At 48.6% G+C, this 15,064-nt stretch overlaps 1 protein-coding gene across 1 annotated transcript in view; it reads left to right on the forward strand.

Annotated features, from left to right (window-relative positions):
* Window positions 1-15,064, forward strand: part of TGM2 (transglutaminase 2) — a 57,475-nt gene that overhangs the window by 19,371 nt on the left and 23,040 nt on the right. Inside the window, 1 exon segment of the mRNA XM_087720881.1 lies at window positions 5,749-5,947. Within this exon segment, the coding sequence (XP_087577007.1) occupies window positions 5,749-5,947 (199 nt within the window).

Consider the following 15,064-nt stretch of genomic DNA (forward strand, 5'->3'; position numbering starts at 1 on the left):
GGAGCACAGAAGAACATCGCATAACAGTTGGAGGTCTTCTAATCCAACCTCAAAGGGCTTTTGAACATGGTTCCCTTCTTCCTGTCCATAATTAGCCACGGAGTAAGACGGCGAAGAGGGACACGGGTGATATTAACCCTCCTTCTCCTGGGTCACTCAAACTCCCCTCTCTGTGAAGCTCCCATGTTTCTTGAAGACCCCAAAGATGTTGGCCAACTTCCCAGAGTCTTAGGGATTGGAGGCCCATTGTGCTTCAATCTCCAGACGAGGATGGTCTTCAGAAGTCCCGAGAGGATGGCTGATCTCCTCGGGAGCATCTCTCGGGCAGAGAAGATGAACATGGGCCTAAGGGATAAACCATATGATGGAGGGGACTGGAGGGGGAGCTGTCTAATCTAACAAAGAGCAATAGCAATAGCAATAGCAGTTAGACTTATATACCGCTTCATAGGCCTTTCAGGCTCTCTAAGCGGTTTACAGAGAGTCAGCATATTGCCCCCAACAATCTGGGTCCTCATTTTACCCACCTCGGAAGGATGGAAGGCTGAGTCAACCCTGAGCTGGTGAGATTTGAACCGCTGAACTGCTGATCTAGCAGTAGCCTGCAGTGCTGCATTTAAGCACTGCGCCACCTTGGCTGGTCTGACGGCGATATGACACTTGTCTTCAACTAATTGAGGAGCTGTCACGAAGACGAGGGGCTCAAGGTCCCTTCCAACTCTCTTATTCTGCTGTGGCCATAATATTGGACTCAGGTCTGACATGTTGTTTGATGTTGATGTGATTGATGTTTTGGTCATCATGAGATAAAAACAGATGTTGAGACTCCAGAAAGAGTGCAGAGAAGAGCAACAAAGAGGATTAGAGGACTGGAGGCTAAAACATATGAAGAACGGTTGCAGGAACTGGGGATGTCTAGTTGAATGAAAAGAAGGACTAGGGGAGACATGATAGCAGTCTTCCAATATCTCAGGGGTTGCCACAAAGAAGATTTGGGAGTCAAGCTATTCTCCAAAGCACCTGAGGGCAGAACAAGATGCAATGGGTGGAAACTAATCAAGGAGAGAAGCAACTTAGAAACAAGGAGAAACTTCCTGACAGTGAGAACAATTAATCAGTGGAACAGAAGTTGCCTCCAGAAGTTGTGAATGCCCCAACACTGGAAGCCTTTAAGAAGATGCTGGATAGCCATTTGTCTGGAACGGTATAGGGTTTCCTGCCTAGGCAGGGGGTTGGACTAGAAGATCTCCAAGGTCCCTTCCAACTGTTATTCAGTGGAACGGTTTGTCTTCAGAAGTTGTGGGTGCTCCATCGCTGGAGGTTTTTAAGAAGAAATTAGAGAGCCACTTCTCTGGAGTGGTATAAAGGCTCCTGCTTGAACAGGGGGTTGGATTAGAAGAATCCAACTTTGAGGTCATCTCTGTTGTTTTTCAAGAGGCAACTGGACTTTTCTGCTTTTTCTTTGAAGACGTTTCGTTTCTCATCCCAGAAGCTTCTTCAGCTCTGACTGGATGGAGGGGAAGGGAAGGATTTATACTCCTTGCAGACAATTGAATATAAACCCTTCCCTCCTCCACCATCCAGTCAGAGCTGAAGAAGCTTCTGGGATGAGAAGTGAAACGTCTTCGAAAGAAAAAACCAGGAACTCCAGTTGCCTCTTGAAAAAAAGCCCCTTTGGGAGAACCAGGACCTGGAAGATGGAGAGTCTCTACAGACCTTTAGCTATGCAATTTGGGATGAAGACCCTTGGAATGGGGTGGGATTAGGAATGGATTTCCAGAGGGGAAAAATTGCAGGCTACAGGAACCATTTGCACCACTCAGGTGGCCCTGAGGACAGAGATAAACCTCCAGGTGGCCTCAACGACCCTCTAAAAGGATGCAAAGGACCAGCTTTGTCTGCAAGGGGTATCAATCCTTCCATTCCCCTCCATCCAGTCAGAGCCGAAGAAGCTTCTGGGCTGAGAAGAGAAACGTCTTCAAAGAAAAACCAGAAAGTCCAGTTGCCTCTTGAAAAAAAGTTTGTCCCTTTGGGAGAACCGTGAGCTGGAAGATGGAGACTCTCCATAGACCCCTCCAAGGTCCCTTCCCTCTCTGTTATTCCTTCCTCACTCAACCCCAGAGGGAAAAGAATCACAAAGATTTTCTTTTGGAAGAAAAAAAAATCTGAAACTTCGGCCTCTCTTTCAACAGAGCTTCGTGAAAGGGCGCTTTTCCCATGAATTATTCGTGGCAGCCGAGACCCGAACTCCCAAAGAGGCCAAATGCTGTGCCATCTTTCCCGCTGAGCAAACAAACCCCATGTCGTTGGAATGTGCTGGCGGAGGCAGGCTGGACCGTCCCACCGCGAGATCTAGTCGGCCTCTTGCAAAGAGAAAACAAACACGATTAAAATACCTTCCTTGCTTCAAGCCCGGTTTCCCCTTTCGTGAGGACGCCTGCCCCTTACTCCTAGGCTATGAACGCTCGTCCTCCAGAGGGACGGAGTCAAACATTCGGGCCCCTTGTGATTATTTTTCACCTAAAGGCGTGGAGCAGAAAGTATTTTCCCCCCCAGGTGTGTCTCTTCGGAAGCCAAACATGAGTCAAGGAGAGGAACCAAAAAAAGGAGTGTTTTGTTCTGACCGAGGCTTCCCGAGAACAGGAAGCCAACTCCTGGTCCCGACAAAAACCCCTTTTATTTGTTGACTGTGAATTCCGCTCATTCCCATCCAGCAAAGTCTTTCGAGGGAGGATTTATGGTCACAGACTTTATCTGGCTTGGAGAGCTGCCAGGCCGATCTCTGCAAAACTTGGCAAGGAGCCTCGGAGAGTCACGATCCAATTAAGCAAACTCATGGTCTCCTGCAAACTCCACTCCCCTTTCGCTACTCTTTTATTCTCTCTGGGAGGGGCCATTCACTGTCCACCTGTGGCCTTACTCCCAAGTCCACCCCTGTTCTTTAGCTATTCCCTTCGTCTGGCCACTCTGCGCATGCGCACACTGGGAACAGGCTCCAGCTGTTCTTCTGCCCCACTGATGTCTGACTCTGAAGGCAGCTGATAACTGTCAGACGGCCCTGGCCCCCTCTCTGCCTCCGACACAGAGCCCTCGTCTGAGCCTTCCCCAGACTTCAGGACTGGCCCATCTTCCTCCCCAACCTCCTCTCTGTCCGAATCTGCTGCCAGCCACAACACGTTTTCATGCCTTTTGAGTAATTTTAATTCTATCCTTTTCATGCTAACACTTAATTGTTTTTAATTTAATTAGAATTAAATTAGAGTTCACACGTTAATTCTAGATGATTTAATTAGAATTAATATTTGGATTCTACTGTTTCATTATTTGATATATTCCACATTAGAATTAATATTTTAATCCTAATGTTCTGTTATTCTGTCATTCCGGGTTTTTTTTTTTTAATGTGTGTACTTCTTGACTTAGGACTGCAATGGAGAACAAGGTTTCCTTTGCTAAGCGATATGGTCGTTGAGTGAATTTTACCCCATCTTACAACCGTTCTTGCCACCGTTGTTAAGTGAATCGCTGTGGTTGTTCAGTTAGTAAACTGGTTGTTAAGTGAATCTGGCTTCCCCCATGGACTTTGCTGACCAGAAGGCCGCAAAAGAATCACGTGACCCGGGAGCACTGCAACCGTCATAAATACGAGCCAGTTGCCAAGGGTCTGAATTTTGATTCTGTCCAAGGGAATGCTGCAATGGTCGTAAGTGTGAAAAACGGCCATACATGGCCGTTTTAACTTCCAACAGTCACTTAAACAAATTGCTGTAAGTTAAGGACTTACATTTTATATTTTAGTACGTCATTCTGGACCACCCAGAGCCCCTCTTGGAGGGAGACGGGCAGTTCAGGAAAAGAGATACCTATATGGAGTCCAGAGGGGTTGGACTAGAAGACCTCCAAGGTCCCTTCAAAGGCCCAGGGGTGCCAACTCTGGCAGCCTGAAAGGGGAGAGATGAGGCTGGGAGGCTTCCAGTGCCCTCACTGGGCTCATGGCAGGACTTCCTGCTGCTCCCTGGTTGAACCCTGTCCTGGTGTCCTGGACTCCACCGGCCTCTGCCCTAAAGGCCGGCCAGAGGAAGGGAAGAGGAATCCCTACTTGGCAGGGCTGGGACTTGGAGGAGCCAACGGGGCAAGGTCTCCGGGCGGCTCTCCCGGACAGAGGGCAGGAAGAGGGGGCAGGCGCTGGAGGGGCAGCGTTTGGGCAGGAGAAGTTTATTATGGGGGTCAAGACACAACTAGAGAAGAGCATCAGGGCTAGGAGGGAGGGGAGTTGGCAGGAAGGAGGAGGAGGAAGACTGGGGGGTCCTTAGGGTCCTTCATGACTGAACTAGGGAACATCATCAGTGCTAGAAAGGAAGGGTTGCAGAGATGAGGAGGAGGAGGAGGAGGAGGAGGAGGAGGAGGAAGACCACTGTGGAGTCCTTGGTGTCCTCTGAGCTTGCGATTTGTCTTGCAAACATTTCATGACCGAACTAGGGAACATCATCAGTGCTAGAAAGGAAGGTTTGTGGAGATGAGGAGGAGGAGGAGGAGGAGGAGGAGGAGGAGGAGGAGGAGGAGGAGGAGGAGGAGGAGGAGGAGGAGGAGGAGGAGGAGGAGGAAGACCACTGTGGAGTCCTTGGTGTCCTCTGAGCTTGCAATTTGTCTTGAAAACATTTCATGACGGAACTAGGGAACATCATCAGTGCTAGAAAGGAAGGGTTGCAGAGATGATGATGATGATGATGATGATGATGAGGAGGAGGAGGAGGAGGAGGAGGAGGAGGAGGACGATGACGACGACAATGACTGTGGAATCTTTGGTGTCCTCTGAGCTTGTGTTTTGTCTTGCAAACATTTCATGACCGAACTAGGGAACATCATCAGTGCTAGAAAGGAGGGGTTGCAGAGAGGAGGAGGAGGAGGAGGAGGAGGAGGAGGACAACGACGACGACGACTGTGGAGTCCTTGGTGTCCTCTGAGCTTGTGATTTATCTTGCAAACATCTTCATAGTGGCAAAGATGGGTTGTCATAGAAAGGCCTGAAGGACATCGTCAAAAAAAGTCCAGCTGGAGGCCACCAGGGTGTGATGGAGACTCCACCGTCAGAGTTCAATGGCATCGTTTTAGCTGCCCTCGTGTTTGACCTGCCCTGTGGACACCCCTGGGTCATTATACCTTCTGGGGCCAGGCCGAGGGCTACGAATTGTCCCTTTGTCCAAGTGTCCAAGGACAGCTGAAGTCCGACTGACTTTCTGAGCTTGGTGGAGAACCTCAAGGGATGATCTCAATCAACCTTGAAAACGCAACCTTCTTTTTTCATATCAGGAGTCCCTTCCATACGCCAGTCGAAGAACCAACCCCACACGATTTTGCTGCAAGGGGATTACTGATAAACTAATCAATTCCCATTATCCTCACCTCCCTGGAGCTTTTCTCAGCTGCTGATAAGAGGGAATCTCTGACAGCAAAGAATGAACAAGCTCTAAATTCAAGAGAAGTTGTCTGTCTTTGTTCATTCTTTGCTTCAAGGTGATTTCTTTCAGGTTGGCCTTCCTCCGTGGGGCATCCTTGGGACGTGGGCTGGATTGCCAACTCCCATGATCCTCAACCTGGGGTGGGTGGGGGTGGATGATGGCCAACGTTGTGGAAGACCAACCCCAAGGGGAAGGTGGACATCGAGGTTCTGAAGAAGTTCTCTTGTGTCAGGGCTCCTCTCCGTCCCCAAACCTGCCTCCTTCATCTGAGCTTCCTCTTTTTCAACAGAGGACTCCACCTACATGGAGAACAATGAGGACCGGGTGGAATACGTGTTGACCCAACAAGGCCTGATCTACCAAGGATCGAAGGACTACATCATCCCCATCCCATGGAACTTCGGACAGGTGAGCTGTTCTCTTGGCCCACTATGGGCCTCCCAAAGGTCAGGTGGGGGTGGAAGAACTTCAGGTCCCTTCCATGAAACGTGGCCACCTGGCAGGACCACACTTTCTGCAGTGGACAATCTTTGGACAGGCGTTTCCCAAGAACTAAAGCTTCCCCCAATGCTGTTAGCCTTCCAGAAGACCATAAAGACCTGGATTTCCACCCAGGAACAAGGCTAGGTGGGGAGGGAGCCCCCAGATGCGTTATTGATGGGACGTTGTGTCTCTGGGATGAGATGTGTGATGTTGTTGTTGTGGGTTTTTCTGGATTTTCTTTATTCCGATTTTGTGAATGATGTGGGAAGCTACCTAGGACTGTTCTGTGCGTAAGAGGGACAGCCTTATAAGCATTCTCAGTCAATCAATCAATATTCTAGGATGGTTAAACACCCCTTACGTATCTTCTCACCCAACTTGAAGGTTGACTACGCCATTTGGGTTTCATTCAGTTGAGGGGGGGGGTGAGGGGAAGGAGTAGAAGGGTGTCAGTCTATTTCTCCACAATCTATTGCTGCTAATGGGGGTAGTTGCTATAACTAGATTTAGATTTAGATTTATTTTATTTATATGCCGCCCTTTTCCGGGAGGGACTCAGGGCGGTAAACAACTCAAAAGGGGAAAGGGGAAACATAGAACACAATACAAATAGTTAAAATCCAAAGATTTTATCCAAAGCCAAGAATCACACAACCACACAGGTCGAGAGGGGAGGGGAACTCATCAACCCCAGGCCTGCCGGCAAAGCCAGGTTTTGACGGCTTTTCGGAAGGCCTGGAGAGAGGTGAGGGTCCGGATCCCTGCGGGGAGTTCGTTCCATCACTGACTGGGTAACAGTCAGCTGACTGTTAGCTGCAGTTCAGCGGTTCAAATCTCACCGGCTCAGGGTTGACTCAGCCTTCCATCCTTCCAAGGTGGGTGAAATGAGGACCCGGATTGTTGTTGGGGGCAAATATGCTGACTCTGTAAACCGCTTAGAGAGGGCTGAGAGCCCTAGGAAGCGGTATATAGGTCAAACTGCTATTGCTATAACATCCTGCCTTTTTTAAATATTCCCCAAAACATTTCATTCTTCTAGGAGAGTGTCTGTGTGTGTGTGCTAACTTTCTACACTTCCAATGCCCTCGTTTATTTCTTTAATCATCTGGTGTACTTGCAAGCTTCCACACCCACCGATTTTGCTTGGTCAGGCGTCTATCAAGGTCGCTGCGAGGATGAAGGGCCTGATTCCCCGTCATTATTTTTCCTCTCCTTCCTAGCTGGGCCTTTGAGTTCTGCTGGAGTCCACTATTCCGGCTGTGTCTCTAATGACTGGAATTTCCTAAGTATTCGTTGCCTTGCTGGTATATTTCCTCCCCCGAGTTTGGACTTTAAGATCTTCTTCCAGTCTCTTGATCTGTCCCACTTCTGAGCAGTTCCTTGACTTGATGTTGTCAGTTTGAAGGATGCTCAGGTACAAATAACATTTCATGTTCTTCCCATAGATCATCCTGATTGCTTTGATTTTTACTATTTTTCCTTCTCTGGTGATAAGCATGGTACAGTTTGTCCAGTCCAAACTCCATTGCAATGTCTTGGCTGTACATATATGGACAGTAACAGAATAGCAGACTTGGAAGGGACCTTGTAGGTCATCTAGTCCAGCCCTCTACCCAAACAGGAGACCCTACCCCATTTCTGACAGATGGCTATCCAGTCTCTTCTTAAAAGCCTCCAGAGATGAAGCTCCCACAACTTCCAAAGGCAACTTCTGTTCCATGGGTTGATTGTTCTCACTGTCAAAAAATTCCTCCTTATTTCTAGGCTGAATCTCTCCTTGATCAGTTTCCATCCATGATTCCTTCTCTGGCCTTCAAAAGTGCTTTGGAGAATAGGTTGACCCCCTTCCTCCTCTCTGTGGAGCCCCTCAAATATTGGAAGATGCTCTCCTGTCTCCCCTGGTCCTTCTCTTCCCTAGACCAGCCAGGCCCAGTTCCTGCAACCATTCTTTATATGTTTTAGTCTCCTCTCATCATCTCTGTTGCTCTTCTCTGCACTTTTTCCAGAGTCTCAACATCTTATTTATAGTGTGGTGACCAAAACTGGATGCAGGACTCTAGGTGTGGCCTTACTAAGGCTTTATAGAGTGGTGTTAGTGCCTCCCTTGATCTTGATTGTATCCCTCTGTTAATGCAACTGAGGATTGCGTTGGCTTTTTTGACAGCTGCTACACACGGCTGGCTCCTATTTAGCTGGTTGTCCACTAAGACTCCAAGATTATGGGAGTTGCTTGGTCAGCTGTCTATCAAGGTTGCTGCGAGGATGAAGGGCCTGATTCCCCGTCATTATTTCTCTGAGAGATGGACTATAGTCAGGTGGCTCACAAGAGGGAGGGAGTGGAGGTATCTCAGCCCGGATATCCCGTGTGAGAGAAAGAGGCTGAAGACAGCCCCTCCTCGGTAGTTTCCCCGGAGCAGATTGTAGGTGCAGATAGCTGGGTGTTTACTCTGGCACGGTTTTGCCTAAAGGTGTGAACCAATAAAGAACTCCTCGGCAGGGAAGAATCACAGCTTCTCATTCTTGGTTGAAGGCTTGTCAGCTGCCCAGATTCCCATCTTGTGCTGGAACAAAGGCAGAGATTTTCCTGCTTGTTGTGTACCTTGGCAACAAACACCCACAAGGGTTCGGTCTGCCTGACCTCACAGTCCAACTTGGGGGGGGCTTCGTCTCAGCCCGTATTTTAAAAGCTGCTAAAATGTTTCTCCAAGCTCTGAAAGCCACCAGTTTTTCCCACTTAACTGGATCCAGAATCGGGAGATGCAAACTGCATTTCACTTTGTCCCCTGGAGCCTCCTTTTATTAGGGGTAGTCGGCTTCCCAAAAAGGAACCCTGCCCCCTCCCCAAGTGAGACCAAGATTGATTGATTGATTGATTTTATTATATTTATATGCCGCCCTTTTCCCCCCGAAGGGGACTCAGGGCGGCTCACAACTCAAATCAGGGAATGTGGGTACAGACCAAAAATTAAAAAACGAAACATAACAATGCATAATTTAAAAACAGACGGCAGTCATACCATTCGAGAGGGGGGCAGAAGCTCTTTAGCCCCAGGCCTGTCGGAACAGCCAGGTTTTAAGGGCTTTGCGGAAGGCCTGGAGGGTGGTGAGGGTTCGAATCTCCACGGGGAGTTCGTTCCAGAGGGCCGGAGCAGCCACAGAGAAGGCTCTCCTCCGGGTAGTCGCCAGTCGACACTGGCCGGCGGATGGGATTCGGAGGAGGCCTAATCTGTGGGATCTAATCGGTCTAGTGGAGGTAATTGGCAGCAGGCGGTCTCTCAAGTACCCAGGTACAATACCATGTAGGGCTTTATAAGTGACGACTAGCGTCTTGAAGCGTATCCGGAGACCAATAGGCAGCCAGTGCAGCTCGCGGAAGATAGGTGTTACGTGGGTGAACCGAGGTGCACCCACGATCGCTCGCGCGGCTGCGTTCTGGAAGGTTGTTCCACCAAGGAGCCCAATTCAGGAGTGGCTGTTACAAGATGTTCCCCCCGACAGAGAAAGAGAGAGAGACCAGCGTTGTCCAGAGAAATTCCTCTTGTGAAAAAGGGGCATCATCAACTCCAAAGAGAGCATTTGTGCCTCTGGAAGCCTCTCCAAAGGGAGGAGAAGGGACAGATTCATCAACTGGCATTTATAGCCAGTCTGAGGTTTGAAGCAGGAAGTTTAGATGTCCCTGCAGACATTTGGCCCCCGGTCCTGGTTTTCTGGGAGGGCCAGGCGATGGACGAGCCATTTAAAGGCCTGGCTACGATCTCGCCTCTAAATCCCCCCTTAAATTTCATCCCCAGCTCATAAAACAGTCACTGAAAGGTCCTTTCATAGCCAGAGATTATCCTACAAAGGGAGCTTTGCCTTTATTTATTTTTTCATTCACTCGGGTGACCTCGCAGTGGAAACGCTGACAGGAGGAGGGAGAGGAGGAGGAGGAAGGGAAGAGGGGAGGAGGAGGGAGAGAAGAGGGAGGGGAGAGGAGGAGAGGGAGAAGAGGAGGAGGGAGAGGAGGGGGAGAGGGAGAAGAGGAGGAGGGAATGGAGGGGGAGGGAATGGAGAGGGAGGAGAGAGGAGGAGGAGAGGGAGAAGAGGAGGAAGAGGAGGGAAAGAGGCAGAACAGGAGGAAGCGGGAATGGAGAGGGAGAAGAGAAGGAGGAGGAGAGGGAGAAGAGGAGGAAGAGGCGAGGAGGAGGGGGAAGAGGGAGAGGAGGAGGAGGAGAGGAAGAGAGGGAGAGGGAGAAGAGGAGGAGAAAGAGGGGGAGAGGGAGAAGAGAAGGAGGAGGGAGGCAGGGGAGAAGAGGAGAGGGAAGAGGGAGAGGAGGAGGAGGAGAGGTGGGGGGAAGGAGGAAGAAGAGATGGACAGGAGGAGAGGGGAGAAGGGGAAAGTAAGGAGGAGAGAGGATAAGGAGGAGGAGGGAGGAAGTCTTGATTCCCAGAGGCAGGATGGACTTTGAATCACCAGGGAACTGGATGTGAAAGCCTTGAACCTACTTAAGGACAGAAAAATCCCACCAGGCGGAAGGACACTCAAAACTATTTGCATTTGCCCTACAAGGCTTAGACAAATATGTGTTTCCTGAAGGACGGATTTCCCTGGAGAGGCTCCGATCTGGGATGCTGGTGGGAAATTCACTCTTTTGTGGAGGAATCCATGATTCCCAACCTTGGTCACGTGAAGATGGGTGGAGTTCAACTCCCAGAATTCCCCAGCCAGGATACTCCTCCTCCTCCTCCTCCTCCTCCTCCTCCTCCTCCTCCCTCCTCCTCCTCCTCCTCCTCCTCCTCCTCCTCCTCTCCCCACTCCTCAGAGAAGATCCATGTTCCATTCCCAAAGGACCTCACCTGCTGCTGGCACCTGAGGACTTGCCTAGAGGAGAGTTGGGGGCCTGTTTGAACCCTGGTCTCCAGACCTTCAGGAATGGTGTTGGTTCTTCTCCTCCATCCCAAAATGCCTCAAAAGTGCAGACACCCAAAAGAGTAGATGTGCCAATAGCTCACGTACCGCATGTCAAACTTGGTCTGAACAAGAGATCCATTGTCTCCTGCAGGAAATCCACTTCGCTCTATATCAGTGTTTCTCAACCTTGGCCACTTGAAGATGTCTGGACTTCAACTCCCAGAATTCCCCAGCCAGCGAATGCTGGCTGGGGAATTCTGGGAGTTGAAGTCCGGACATCTTCAAGTGGCCAAGGTTGAGAAACACTGCTCTATATTATCTTTTATCTGTTGGGAACAAAAGGCAGGTGGATTAATATTTTTCTTTCCGGACAAAAGAAAACTTGACTTTGCGCCAGGGAGAACTTGAGGAAGAGCTGGCTTCAAAACTGGATCCAGCCAATTGCTCTTCTAGTTGGATCCATCAGATCCAGAGAAACCTAATTTTAATTACTGTAGTGAAAGAGTTAAAATATGACCTAGATGATATCCCTGCAAGATGGATCTATTCTATAAGCACCTTCTGAGTGAATCCAGTTCAGATCAAATCCTATCGATCTGACTACACCTTAGTCTAGAGGGAACAACAGATCAACGGAGTTGGAAGGGATCTTGGAGGTCTTCTAGTCCAACCCCCTGCTTGAGCAGGAGATTCAGACAAATGGCTGTCCAGTCTCTTCTTAAAAAACCTCCAGGGATGAAGCTTCCACAACTTCTGGAAGGAAGGCATTCCACGGATTAATTGTCCTCCCTGTTAGGAAGTTTCTCCTTAGTTCTAAGTTGCTTCCCTCCTTGATTAGTTTCCACTCATTGCTTCTTGTTCTACCCTCAGGTGCTTTGGAGAATAGCTTGACCCCCAAATCTTCTTTGTGGCAACCCCTGAGATATTGGAAGACTGCTATCATATCTCCCCTAGTCCTTCTTTTCATTAAACTAGACATCCCCAGTTCCTGCAACCATTCTTCATATGTTTTAGCCTCCAGTCCCTAATCCTCTTCGTTGCTCTTCTCTGCACTCTTTCCAGAGTCTCCACATCTTTTTTATAATGTGGTGACCAAAACTGGATGCAAATATTCCAAGTGTGGCCTTACCAAGGCATTATAAAGTGGTATTAACCCTTCACGTGTTCTTGATTCTCTCCCTCTGTAAATGCAGTTTCCACCCATTGCTTCTTGTCTGTCCTTCTGGAGCTTTGGAGAATATTTATTTATTTATTTATTTTATTAATTAGACTTATATACCGCTTCCTAGGGCTTTCAGCCCTCTCTAAGCACTTTACAGAGTCAGCATATTGCCCCCAACAACAATCCGGGTCCTCATTTCACCCACCTCGGAAGGATGGAAGGCTGAGTCAACCTTCAACCGGTGAGATTTGAACTGCTGAACTGCAGATATCAGTCAGCTGAAGTGGCCTGCAGTACTGCACCCTAACCACTGCGCCACCTCGGCTCCTTAATAGATTGTCCCCCACTCTTAAACTGTATGTCTAGTTTAATGAAAAGAAGGACTAGGGGAGACATGATAGCAGCCTTCCAATATCTCAGGGGTTGCCACAAAGAAGAGGGAGTCAAGCTATTCTCCAAAACACCTGAGGGCAGAACAAGAAGCAATGGGTGGAAACTAATCAAGGAGGAGAAGCAACTTAGAACTGAGGAGAAATTTCCTGACAGTTAGAACAATTAACCAGTGGAACAGAAGTTGCCTCCAGAAGTTGTGAATGCCCCAACACTGGAAGTCTTTAAGAAGATGTTGGACAGCCATTTGTCTGAAACGGTATAGGGTTTCCTGCCTAGGCAGGGGGTTGGACTGGAAGACCTCCAAGGTCCCTTCCAACTCTGCTATTCTATTCTATTCTTTGTGATAGCCCTTCAAATCTTGGAAGACTGCTGTAATCCACACGTCTTCACCCTGGACCTTTGACTAGTCAACATTTTTTTTCAAAAGGGCTTGGATGTGTCCGAGGACACACTAATTCTGCAGATGACACAAGATTAGGAGGAATGACTAACGCTTCTAGGCGAGACGGAGAAGTTCCGAAATATCGAGGCGGATTTAAGAGGGATCTCAAGCAAAGAGGAGGAAAGTGAAGGCCCACATCTAGAGAGATGTGGGGAAACATGACTTGGCAACCTCATGTGGGAAAAGGGCTGGGCGTCCTTTTTAATCAGAAGTTGAAGCCCAGCCAGCCCTGGGATGCAGCTGCTGAGAAGGCCAGCCCTATTTTTAGATGCATCACATGTTAATTCTTCTTTGTCCTCCTCTACTTCATTGTATTTTCCTTGACTTGGCTTTAGGATTCTGCTTTATTTTATTTATTTATTTTTTTAAATAAGATTTTATTGGTAAAATGAAAATACAACATCCATAACTTGTAAAAAACAATACAACTACATTTCGAGATATTCCCATACTATCAAATCATTATAAACATCAAAGGTTAGGTATCTTATTCCTTCCCTCCCTCTTCTCTTCCCTCATTTCTTCTTTTCCATACCCTTTTCTTCCCTCCCCCCCTTACTTCCTTCTCCCCTGCCTTCCCTCCTTTCCTTTCTCCTTTCCTCCTTTCCTTCCCCCTCCTTTCCCTCCCTCGGTCCCCCCCTCCTTCTCATATACCTTCCCTCCTTCCCTTCCTCTTTCCCTCCTCCTTTCTTTTCTCTTAATGCTTTATTTTTATAGAAACATAAGAACATGGAATCGTGGGGTGGATTCGTCCAACCCCCATGCCCACGTTTTTATGGCACTCTCAACAAACGGCTATCAAATCCTTGCTTGAGCAACTATTTTGTTTATTTTATATTTTATTTTACTCCTTACCGTATTATTACGGTTACATTATGTTAGGTGGGACGCGGTGGCTCAGCGGCTAAGGCGCTGAGCTTGTCGATCAGAAAGGTCGGCAGTTCAGCAGTTCGAATCCCCAGCGCCGTGTAACGGAGGGAGCTCCCGTGACTTGTCCCAGCTTCTGCCAACCTAGCAGTTCGAAAGCAGGTAAAAAATGCAAGTAGAAAAAATAGGTACCACCTTTGGTGGGAAGGGAACCGCGTTCCGTGCGCCTTTGGCTTTGAGTCATGCCGGCCACATGACCATGGAGACGTCTTCGGACAGCGCTGGCTCTTCGGCTTTGAAACGGAGATGAGCAACGCCCCCTAGAGTTGGAACAACTAGCACATACGTGCGAGGGGAACCTTTATCTTTATGTTATGTTATGTTGTGTTTATGTTTGTGTTGTTATTTTTTACCGCAGCCTTTGTTCAGGGGTGTTTTTTGTGGCAATTTCTTTGTCTGGCTAACTTCCATTAGGACTTGAAGCTACTTGGATGCCCCTAAAATACACAATAGGTGGCTCTTTGATCAATAGCATCCTCTCGGCCTCCATCTTGGAGCCCAGAATCTGAAAGGAAGGGACCTTGGAGGTCCTCTAACCCAACCCCCTTTCCGAGGCAAGCGTTCCATATACCACCCCAATCCAAAGGATCTCCAAGTCTGTTTCTGGAAACCTCCAGGGATGGAGCACCCACAACATCTCGACTTTCTTGAACAAAGTTTGGGGACATCCTTGCTCAGGGTTACAAGACTTCAAGACTTGGAGAGATAAGCAGAGTGTGCCAAGATCTCCTACAGAGTTGGCACCTCCTGCCTTCCCTCAGTCTGGGGGGGGGGTGTTCTGGGGAAGTGCCTCCCGTTCCTGGCAATGTTTTTGGGCTTCGTGGCCAGGAGGGGATTTGGTGGTGAGATTGGGTGGGTCTTCCAGGTAAATTCCAGGTGACTGAAAACAAAAGGCATCTTGTTGTGGCTAATGGCTTACAAATTGTCAAGTATTTGACGAGTTCTGTCCTGTCCCTCCGGAGGTGCCATTGAAGCCTGTCTGGGGGGATAACATCCGTCATCCTGAGCACACAAAGGGCTTACAAGGAAATGTATATTTTAGGTGTAGTCTTGGCTGCCCTCGCTCTGAGCCCTGCCTAGAAAAGCAGAGAATTCGAGAGAAAAAGGTTGGCTTGATAGATATACTGACAGATATAAATCCCACTTACAAAGCTGAGGCAAGCAGAACAACAGAGCTGGAAGGGACCTTGGAGATCTTCTAGTCCAACCCCCTGCTCAAGCAGGGAACACTATACCATTCTGGGCAAGGGCCTCTCCAGTCTCTTCTTAAGAACCTCCAGTAATGGAGCACCTACAACATCTGGTGG

Source organism: Thamnophis sirtalis, unplaced genomic scaffold (genome assembly GCF_051295495.1).
Source record: "Thamnophis sirtalis isolate CommonGarterSnake01/CBP01778 unplaced genomic scaffold, rThaSir2_p1.2 scaffold_7, whole genome shotgun sequence".
NCBI classification, from domain to species: domain Eukaryota; kingdom Metazoa; phylum Chordata; class Lepidosauria; order Squamata; family Natricidae; genus Thamnophis; species Thamnophis sirtalis.